The sequence below is a fragment of the Berghia stephanieae genome, chromosome 6 (genome assembly GCF_034508935.2).
Source record: "Berghia stephanieae isolate SIO BIC M18660-M18661 chromosome 6, UCSD_Bste_1.3, whole genome shotgun sequence".
Lineage (NCBI taxonomy): Eukaryota > Metazoa > Mollusca > Gastropoda > Nudibranchia > Aeolidiidae > Berghia > Berghia stephanieae.
Window position 1 is genome coordinate 3,766,690 of NC_088365.1, and position 12,500 is coordinate 3,779,189.

Here is a 12,500-nt window from a genome sequence, read left to right on the forward strand (position 1 = left end):
GGGAGAGGGAAAGAAACAATTAGAAAAGATAAAAGGAGGGAATGAAAATGAAAAAGGAGAGGAGAGAGAGAAGAGAGAGAGAGAGAAGAGATGATGAAGAGAGAGAGAGAGAGAGAGAGAGAGAGAGATAAGAGCAGGAGGAGAGAGGAGGAGGGAGAAGAAGAAGAAGAAGAAGAAGAAGAGAAGAAGAAGAAGAAGAAAAGAAGAAGAAGAAGAAGAAGAAGAAGAAGAAGAATGAAAGAAGAAGAAGAAGAAGAAGAAAGAAGAAGAAGAAGAAGAAGAAAGAAGAAGAAGAAGAAGAAGAAGAAGATAAGATAATATTATACTTTTTTGATCCTTGTATGGAAATAGTAATTTTGTATCACAACACAATTCGGTAATAATAAAGTAATATCAAATATTAATAAATTAAATAAAATTTACAAAGAATATTAAAAGTCGTAAAATGTACAGTGGAAAAACAAGCGGAAATATTATGGTGACTATGATTATACTTAAATAAAATTCTTGTCCAATATAAATAAATAATCAAATGATTATGAAGATATTTTATAAACTGGTAAAGGTTGAATGATATTATACTAAAATGTAGAGAGGAATATAACATTTTTAAAAAATTTAAAAAGAAGAGGATGAGGACGACGAGGACGAGGACGAGAGAAGAAGAAGAAAAAGAAGAAGAAGAGAAGAAGAAGAAGAAGAAGAGAAGAAGAAGAAAAGAAGAAGAAGAAGAAGAAGAAGAGAAGAAGAAGAAGAAGAAGAAGAAGAAGAAGAAGAAGAAGAAGAGGAATAAGAAGAAGAAGAAGCAAAGACAGGGAGACCGGGGAAGGAGAGAAGAAGGAGGTTAAACTTATATCACTTATTATCCACACCGGTAATTCACAAGTAGTGTATATTATCAGAGAGAGGGAGAGAGAGAGGGAGAGAGATAGAGAGAGAGAGATAGAGAGAGAGAGAGAGAGGAGAGAGAGAAAGATAAATAATATATAGATATAGAGAGGAGATAATATATAGATAGAAAATAAATAGATAGTAATAGAGAGACAGATGGATAGATAGAGAGAGAGAGACGGGGACAGAGATAGATAGACAGATAGATAATAGATAGATTAGATAGATAGAGAGAGAGAGAGAGAGAGAGAGAGAGAGAGAGAGAGAGAGAGAGAGAGATTAACCCTGCCAGGACAGGATATGAGGAGATCGTAATCCAGAATCCATCCAATCCATTTCCATTTTGCAATAAGCTTCTCCGGTAACAAGACGAAAGGTTTAATCAGCGATGGAATTAGCAAAAATTCTTTGTTTTACAAGATAATGGAGCACGGACATCCTAGATAGAATATGGGGAAAGAGTAAAATAATGCGGTCTCATTTTTTGTTCCGGAAAGAAGCAAAATGAACATCTCTCAGTTTCGAAGACACCGACCCGGAATCACAAATCCAACTATTTGTGTATAAAACATAATACAGTACCGTCTTGAATAGATTGGTCACATATTATATGACCCGCTGTCTCGAAATGGTATTAAATCGGGATGAACAGGTGCATGAAATTCAATTTATAGCCACAGACATGATACTTGGGGGTTAGTTTTTCCTCCTTAAAGTGGATAATGATAAATACTGTCTCTTGCATTGCAAAACACTAGAAGTTTTTATGTTTTATTATTTTTCTTTCTAAATCCACCTTTTGAGGCATCTGTGTGTATTATTCATCCCAACATAATACCGTTTTGAAACGGCGGGTCATAATATATGTGTTTTGTTCGAAAATGACTGCAGCAGGTTTTAGTGTGACAAAGTACAGCTGCTAGCAGGACCTTCTGAACATGGACTATGAAATAACATCCATCTACTAGGAGCTTCCCCGGAATTGTAACCCCGTCTACAGTGACATCAAATACAAGCCCCCCCCCCCCCCCCACCCCCCACGTCGTCAATTATTGACGTCTTTATAATGTGATTTCCGTGTAAAAACCTTCTATCACAGGACAGATGATACGCCTAACAGTATCAGAGACCAGGGTTTTTAAAAAATATTATTATTAGTCTTCTTGTTCTCTTCCCCCTCTTTCTATTCCTCCGCATTCTTCTTCTTCTTCTTCTTCTTCTTCTTCTTCTTCTTCTTCTTCTTCTTCTTCTTCTTCTTCTTCCTCTTCCTCTTCCTCTTCCTCTCTTCTTCTTCTTCTTTCTTCTTCTTCTTCTTCTTCTTTCCTCTTCCTCTTCCTCTTCCTCTTCCTCTTCCTCTTCTTCTTCTTCTTCTTCTTCTTCTTCTTCTTCTTCTTTCTTCTTCTTCTTCTTCTTCTTCTTCTTCTTTCCTCTTCCCCTTCCTCTTCCTCTTCCTCTTCTTCTTCTTCTTCTTCTTCTTCTTCTTCTTCTTCTTCTTCTTCTTCTTCTTCTTCTTCTTCTTCTTCTTCTTCTTCTTCTTCTTCTTCTTCTTCTTTCTTCTTTTTTTCTCTTCTTTCTTCTTCTTCTTCTTTCTTCTCATTCTTCTTTACCAATTACTTTTCATAAGTCAAAATTCCAAAGCCTTTTTATAGTTTTTAAAATATATATAAATTTGGGATCGTTGAAATTTATCGGTGCCAGACATGAAGATAAATTGATAAAGTTATTTGACCAAAATGAAAGAAGGTATTTTCGTTATTTGTCGAGTGCAAACAATTCAATAATTCAACAAAAACAAAAACTGGATGGTTTTCGGTATTAGCAGTAAAGTGTTTGATGAATCAACATTGATGTTCTGTAGACAATTAGAGTTTGAGATCAATTATGAATTATAAATGGAGTTAACGTTAACGGGATTTCAATAATATTTTGAGTTAAAGACACGTCGTATTGTATTGTTAGTCCAGTTGATGAATTCTCACAGATATCATTCAACTTATGAATTATGAATGAATGCTCAATACATGATAACGCCACAAGTACAGATGAAAAATAAGATAGGGGGTGAGCGGAAGACACGGAGAAGCATAGGCACATTTCGTGCGAGTGCACACGCATACACACACACACACACGCACACACACACACACACACACACCGACACAAAAAGACATAGATAAACAGATAGACAGACAGAAAGATAGATATAGATAGATAGATAGATAGATAGATAGATAGATAGATAGATAGATAGATAGATAGATAGAGGGAGAAAGAGAGGTTGAAAGGGGGAAGAGGGAGAGACAGAATACAAGTGATGGTGATTTTTGCGGTGGTGGTGGTGGTGTGGTAGTAGTAGTAGTAGTGAGTAGTAGTATGTAGTATAGTAGTAGTAGTAGTATTAGTAGTAGTAGTAGTAGTATGTAGTAGTAGTATAGTAGTCGTAGTAGTAGTAGTAGTAGTAATAGTAGTAGTAGTAGTAGTAGTAGTAGTAGTAGTAGTAGTAGTAGTAGCAGTAGTTATAGTATTAGAATTAGTAGTAGTAGTAGTAGTAGCAGTAGTAGTAGTAGTAGTAGTAGTAGTAGTAGTAGTAGTAGTAGTAGTAGTAGTAGTAGTAGTAGTAGTAGTAGTAGTAGTAGTAGTAGTAGTAGTAGTAGTAGTATAGTAGTAGTAATAGTAATAGTAATAGTATAGTAGTAGTATAGTAGTAGTAGTAGTAGTAGTAGTAGTAGTAGTATAGTCGCAGTTAGTAGTAGTAGTAGTAGTAGTAGTAGTAGTAGTAGTAGTAGTAGTAGTAGTAGTAGTAGTAGTAGTAGTAGTAGTAGTAGTAGTAGTAGTAGTATAGTAGTAGTAGTAGTAGTAGTAGTAGTAGTAGTAGTAGTAGTAGTAGTAGTGGTAGCAGAAGTAGTAGTAGTAGTAGTAGTAGTAGTAGTAGTAGTAGTAGTAGTAGTAGTAGTAGTAGTAGTAGTAGTAGTAGTAGTAGTCAAAGTTGTTCTTGTTGTTGCTGTTGTTCTTGTTGGTGGTGGTGGTAGTGGCGTTCCAGCATTACTAATTTATTCTATTTTTAACACGAATCATTCATAACTAATAATAAGACATCACTTACCTTGATAGAATGTTCCAAACAGGATCACCATAAAGAGTAAGATCCATGACTCCATTGAAAGCGTGAATGTAGAGGATGGAACGAGAAATAACGTTATATCTCTTTTCGGATAATCCACAACCTATTATTGTTGTTGTTATACAACCCTTTTGATTGGTAGTCATCAACTACACGAATCACTGACTTCAATATTTATTCAATTCCAGGTCTGAAATCTAATACATTTACAAAAGAAACGTTATATCCCTTGGTTGTATCCAACACTAAAGTTACTCGCATTAAAGCGACATTTTAAAAGGCTTACAGTACAGTGGTTGAGTATTTATAGGGGTAAACAAAGCTTAAACTATAAAACAACTCATAAGATAAGTAACACAACACAGAACTCGATCTCGTTTATGAGGGTCCGTGTACTGTCACTGGTCAAGGGAATGAAGCAAGTAGCAAACGCATTCCTGTTGTTATTTTTTTAGCCCATCTTTCATCCATATCACAAGTCATAAATTTCCTGAGGGTTTGCCACAACACTGAAACGAATAATATATAATATATAATATAATGATAATAATAATATATAATAATATAATATATATAATAATATAATAATATAATAATAATATATAATATATATATATTTATATTGTCAAATGCAGTAAAAGATATCTTGGAAAAAGAAAGCATTCCATTATCAGCAACAATGAATAATAATAATAATAATAATAATAATAATAATAATAATAATAATAATAATAATAATAATGTAATAATAATAATAACAATATAAGTAGCAGCAGCAGCTGTAGTAGTAGTAGTAGTAGTAGTAGTAGTAGTAGTAGTAGTAGTAGTAGTAGTAGTAGTAGTAGTAGTAGTAGTAGTTGTAGTAGTAGTAGTAGTAGTAGTAATTGTAACAGTTGTAGTAATATCAGTAGTAGTAAAATAAATTTAAAATAACATAATAGCAAAGTGATGGCATTGATGGTGATACCATCATCATAATCACTATCATCACCACCATCATCAATATCACTATCATCACCACCATCATCATAATCACTATCATCACCACCATCATCATTATCTCTATCATCACCACCATCATCATTATCACTATCATCACCACCATCATCATTATCACTATCATCACCACCATCATCATTTTCTCTATCATCACCATCATCATAATCACTATCATCACCACCATCATCATTATCACTATCATCACCATCATCATAATCACTATCATCACCACCATCATCATTATCACTATTATCACCATCATCATAATCACTATCATCACCACCATCATCATTATCACTATCATCACCATCATCATTATCACTATCATCACCACCATCATAATTTTCACTATCATCACCACCATCATCAATATCACTATCATCACCACCATCATCAATATCACTATCATCACCACCATCATCAATATCACTATCATCACCACCATGATCAATATCACTATCATCACCACCATCATCAATATCACTATCATCACCACCATCATCATTATCACTATCATCACCACCATCATCAATATCACTATCATCACCACCATCATCATTATCACTATCATCACCACCATCATCAATATCACTATCATCACCACCATCATCAATATCACTATCATCACCACCATCATCAATATCACTATCATCACCACCATCATCAATATCACTATCATCACCACCATCATCATAATCACTATCATCACCACCATCATCAATATCACTATCATCACCACCATCATCATATCACTATCATCACCACCATCAATCAATATCACTATCACATCCACCATCATCAATATCACTATCATCACTCACATCACTCATCAATCATCACTATCATCACCACCATCATCATATCACTATCATCACCACCATCATCAATTCACTATCATCACACCACATCAACTCATCATCATCATCACACATCACATCACCAACATCAATATCACTATCATCACCACCATCATCATATCACACCATCTCAACATCACCACCATCTCAATATCACTATCATCATCACACCATCATCAATATCACACTATCATCACCACCACACACATCATACACACATCATCACCACTCATCATATCACTCATCACACCACATCATCATATCACATCATCACCACCATCATCATATCACTATCATCACCACCACATCACATATCACTATCATCACCACCATCATCATATCACTATCATCACCACATCATCAATATCACACTATCATCACCACTATCATCATCTCCACCATCATCATCACCACATCATCATATCACTATCATCACCACCATCATCATATCACTATCATCACCACCATCATCAATCACATCATCACACATCACCACATCCACATCATATCACTATCATCACCACCATCATCATATCACTATCACACACCATCATCAATATCACTATCATCACACACATCATACACATCATCACCACCTCACATATCACTACATACACCACTTCACTATCACACACCATATCCATCATCACACTATCATCACACTCTCAATCAATCATCACACTCATCATACACTTCACACCACACATAACACACATACCACATCTCATTCATCATCACCACACACATCATCACCACCACACTCACACTATCTCACCATCAACATTCACATCATCACCACATCCTAACACCACATCACAATCTATACAACACACATTAAACTACATCACACACACAATCAAAATCCTTCTCCCACCATATCCACACCCTCACACATATCATCACACTATCTACTCACACACTCTCACATACACCCTCACACACTCACCACAATATCATCCACCCATCACATACAATCATCCCCCTCATCATCATCACCCACATCAATCATCCACATCATCATATCACATCACACAATTCAATACTACCACCACCATCAATACACCTCTCATATCACTATCACAATCAACCCACACATATCACACCCACACACACTCCCACACACCACACCCACAACAACCATTCATATCACATCATCCCACACACCATCATCATACCATCCACCCATCACATACACATCATCACACCATCATCAATCACTTCATCACCACCTTCATCATCATACTCAACACCATCATCATATCACTACATCACCACCATCATCATACATATCACACACCACATATCTCTCACATTCATATCCTCATCACCACCCTCATACATCCCCACACCAATACCTATCATCACCCTCAATCACTCATCACATCACATACACAATCATACCTATCACACACACACAAAACTACATCACCCTCATCATCTCACCACCATCATACACATCACACCACTCACTACATATATCACCCCCATCAACACATATCACCACCCATCATCACTTCCACATCACACACCAATCATCACTATCAACAAACTATCACACCACCATCTCATACACACACCACATCATTTCTACTCACCACCTCACATATCAAACCCACACACAACAACCCACCACCACAATACACTATCCCCCCCACACCTCCCTCACACCAATCTAACCTACATAACCATTATTACCTCATCCATCCACCTCATACATCACACCTATACACTCACCACTCACATACACTTCACCACATCCATACACACTCACACCATCACAACACACACACATCACATCCTACATCACCCCACACACCATCATCAATATCACTATCATCACACAACCATCATCAATATCACTATCATCACCACCATCATCATTATCACTATCATCACCACCATCATCATTATCACTATCATCACCACCATCATCAATATCACTATCATCACCACCATCATCAATATCACTATCATCACCACTATCATCATTATCACTATCATCACCACCATCATCAATATCACTATCATCACCACCATCATCAATATCACTATCATCACCACCATCATCAATATCACTATCATCACCACCATCATCATTATCACTATCATCACCACTATCATCACCACCATCATCAATATCACTATCATCAATCACCACCATCATCAATATCACTATCATCACCCACCATCATCAATATCACTATCATCACCACCATCATCAATATCACTATCATCACCACTATCATCACCACCATCATCAATATCACTATCATCAATCACCACCATCATCATTATCACTATCATCACCACCATCATCAATATCACTATCATCACCACCATCATCAATATCACTATCATCACCACTATCATCACCACCATCATCAATATCACTATCATCAATCACCACCATCATCAATATCACTATCATCACCACCATCATCAATATCACTATCATCACCACCATCATCAATATCACTATCATCACCACTATCATCACCACCATCATCAATATCACTATCATCAATTACCACCATCATCATTATCACTATCATCACCACCATCATCAATATCACTATCATCACCACCATCATCATCACCACTATCATCACCACCATCATCATCACCACTATCATCACCACCATCATCATCACCACTATCATCACCACCATCATCATCACCACTATCATCACCACCATCATCATCACCACTATCATCACCACCATCATCATCACCACTATCATCACCACCATCATCATCACCACTATCATCACCACCATCATCATCACCACTATCATCACCACCATCATCATCACCACTATCATCACCACCATCATCATCACCACTATCATCACCACCATCATCATCACCACTATCATCACCACCATCATCATTTTTATTAATCAATGGCAATGCTCAACGTATCTCCAGAAGTAAATAAATAAAGTTCATGTCTTATCTTATCTTATCTTATCTTATCTCTTGTCACTATCATAATTATCATCATCGTCGTATCTATCAATATCACTTTATCATTAACATAATTTGGAATTCCTAAAGATAAGATCAAAGGCCCTTAGTTTTAACACAATTTCCAATACACAAACACTAAAAGACGGAGAAAGTGCAGTTTCAGAACCAACCGTACATGCTGTATTACAGTCAGCGGACTATAGACTATAGAGTGCTTCATTGGTTCTGCTGTGGTAGCAACAATGCATCCTTTTTATTATTTCTTGGCATCGATGCGCATACGTCATTATATCAAATGCCGCTAATAGTAGCCGCCACTCTTTATGACCGCCAATGTCATTGTAAAACAAAAACCCGTACACAAGACGGATGGTACCCTTGTTCTGCCGTAATCTGGAAAAAAACCATATTTTAAGATTTGGCCAGAAAACTCGTCCCTCAAATATCGATCGATTTAAATGACCCTCATCTTGGGGAAAAAAAACCAAACTCTCAAACAGACCCAGCTACCCGATTACAGCTGAGTGGACAGGATAGTCAGAAAAAAAATATCGAAAAAGAAAATATATCGGTCCTTCTGCTTGTAAAGCGAGTGCTCTACCAACTGAGCTATCGGGTCCTGCTGCTGTAGGCCACTCACAGGGGAAAAGATCAAAAACCCTGAATCAAAACTAATGGGAGCGATCTATATTAATTGTTTTCGTCCAACCAAGTCATCGATCACATGATTTTTTGCTGTCCAACAATTGGATATTTCTTAACAAATGCAAACACGCTGCTTTGTTTACAAAAGTGAAAAACATACCCATGTGTCAGATGAATAAAATGACAAATCGTGATGTCAGATATTTAAAAATACTGTGAACACTTTTCACTATGAGGGTCACTTTGGACACATTTTGCAATGTGACCAATGACCTCGAGCAGATGGAAAGTAAATATTATTATAGACAATCCCCATTCCTTTGATTGCGAGTTAAACGCTCTACCAATGATTCTATCTTCACGCACAATGTTTACCGCAACGAAAGGCTATAGGGTTCATGATGTGTCTCCATGAATTAGATATACCGCATTTTCCACACGTGTAATATTATAACACAACAGGTAGGTATGTAATACCTATATATACCTATCTACTACTGGCTTTAGAACGTTATGATGACTGTTGTGTGTTGTGTGTTGGCTCCACGTTGTGTGTTGTGTGTTGTGTGTGTTGGTCCCACGGTCGAGGTCGTTAGATGAAAATAAAATGGTGCTGCATATGGCCTTAATTATCAGCAGAACAACAACAATAACAAGAAACGATAAAGATATCAATAAATCACTTTGCTGTCGGGTTCTCGGAATGCAGCTTACGACGACGATAACCACTGCCTGTCTGTTACTGTTAGATTTCCCAGGTACATTATATACAGTATGCGCTTGGCTAAGAAACTCACAACATTGCCATCCGGAAGAAAAGGACCAACACACAAAACTCTTTGTAACCATGAACTTTTATAGTCTGGATAATACAGTTTAGTGAGAATTACCCATAACGTGGATGGCAAAAAACAATATTAAAGACCCGAATGACGCCAACTTAATTCTACCTATACGAAAAGGAAAAGTACATTTATTATGTGGCCAATCATCTCTAAAAGGTGTTATGTTGGGGTTAAATTCAAGCTTGATTGAATTGTAATTTAAATGCCTTCACTGGATCATTTTGGTGATGTTTTTTTTAAAAAAATCTTGTATTTTTCTTTCTGATTTTTCTGACTTGCAACACTTATAGCTGTTCAGTTTTTAACTTCCACAGAGAGTGCCTGCTCCTAATTTTTGTCTCTCGATTTTTAACTTCCACAGAGAGTGCCTGCTCCTAATTTTAGTCTCTCGATTTTTAACTTCCACAGAGAGTGCCTGCTCCTAATTTTAGTCTCTCGATTTTTAACTTCCACAGAGAGTGCCTGCTCCTAATTTTTGTCTCTCGATTTTTAACTTCCACAGAGAGTGCCTGCTCCTAATTTTTGTCTCTCGATTTTTAACTTCCACAGAGAGTGCCTGCTCCTAATTTTAGTCTCTCGATTTTTAACTTCCACAGAGAGTGCCTGCTCCTAATTTTAGTCTCTCGATTTTTAACTTCCACAGAGAGTGCCTGCTCCTAATTTTTGTCTCTCGATTTTTAACTTCCACAGAGAGTGCCTGCTCCTAATTTTTGTCTCTCGATTTTTAACTTCCACAGAGAGTGCCTGCTCCTAATTTTAGTCTCTCGATTTTTAACTTCCACAGAGAGTGCCTGCTCCTAATTTTTGTCTCTCGATTTTTAACTTCCACAGAGAGTGCCTGCTCCTAATTTTTTCTCTCGATTTTTAACTTCCACAGAGAGTGCCTGCTCCTAATTTTTGTCTCTCGATTTTTAACTTCCACAGAGAGTGCCTGCTCCTAATTTTTTCTCTCGATTTTTAACTTCCACAGAGAGTGCCTGCTCCTAATTTTTTCTCTCGATTTTTAACTTCCACAGAGAGTGCCTGCTCCTATTTTTTTTCTCTCGATTTTTAACTTCCACAGAGAGTGCCTGCTCCTAATTTTTTCTCTCGATTTTTAACTTCCACAGAGAGTGCCTGCTCCTAATTTTTGTCTCTCGATTTTTAACTTTCACAGAGAGTGCCTGCTCCAAATTTATATTTCGATTTAAAAACGTTCACAGTGAGTGCTTGCTCCCTACTATTTTTAGATTTGAAACTTCAACAGCGAGTGCCAGCTCCCCTTATTCCATTTTTTTAAAAAATCCACAGTGAACGCCTGCTTCTAAATTTTCCCCGGGTTTTATCTCACACTGTGAAAGTCTGCTCCCAAAGTTTTCAGTGCCAGTAGGAACTACACATGTAACATTTAAATAAAATTTAAGTTTTACATAAGTGTAAAATTATGCCTTGCAAATTTTGCTTTTGGAACAAGCTTTGTTAAACGATTTGGGCTTGTTGTGAATGTATAGATACGCCTTATAAAGGTGATTATAATATTATCTTTAAGCGCCATGTTTTTCACACATGAAAGATTAGAAAGGAAATTACAAACTGGCATTAATAAACATTAGGGATAGAGGATTTTTTTTAAATATAAAAAGCGATTTCTGCGTGATTAGCCTTTCCGGTGTTTCAGTGTGTGTGTGTGTGTGTGTGTGTGTGTGTGTGTTTCTGTGTGTGTGAGAGTGTGCGTGTGTGTGTTCAGATGCGTGTGTTGGGGAGTGTGAGAGTGTGTTGTGTGTGTGTGTCTGAGTGGGTGTGTTTAGTTAAGTATCTGTGTTTGTGTGTGTTGTGTGTGTGCTATGCCAACATAATAATCTAATTCGTAAAACAAGAGCAAAGATTCGGTTCTGGAACTAAATTCGTTCTTATGAAGAAATCAATTTTGTATGTGAAAATAGGTGTGATAATCAATGATAATACGGGGTTTCAGTGTTATGAAATGAGAATAATAATAATGAGAATAATAATAATAATAATAATAATAATAATAATAATAATAATAATAATAATAATAATAATAATAATAATAATAATAATAATAATAATAATAATAATGATAATGATAATAATAATAATTATGATGATGATAATAATGATTTTAATAGTAATAATAATTTTTTAAAATAAAATAATAATAATAATGAGAAT

At 36.2% G+C, this 12,500-nt stretch overlaps 1 protein-coding gene across 3 annotated transcripts in view; it reads right to left on the reverse strand.

The window, feature by feature from the left end:
- Nucleotides 1-12,500, reverse strand: part of LOC144975990 (uncharacterized) — a 118,848-nt gene that overhangs the window by 93,680 nt on the left and 12,668 nt on the right. For all 3 annotated transcript variants that reach the window (XM_078920243.1, XM_078920244.1, XM_078920242.1), the window contains exon 2: nt 3,995-4,521. In XM_078920243.1, the coding sequence (XP_078776369.1) occupies nt 3,995-4,049 (55 nt within the window). In that variant the 5' untranslated portion in view covers nt 4,050-4,521. The remainder of the gene's footprint in view (nt 1-3,994; nt 4,522-12,500) is intronic.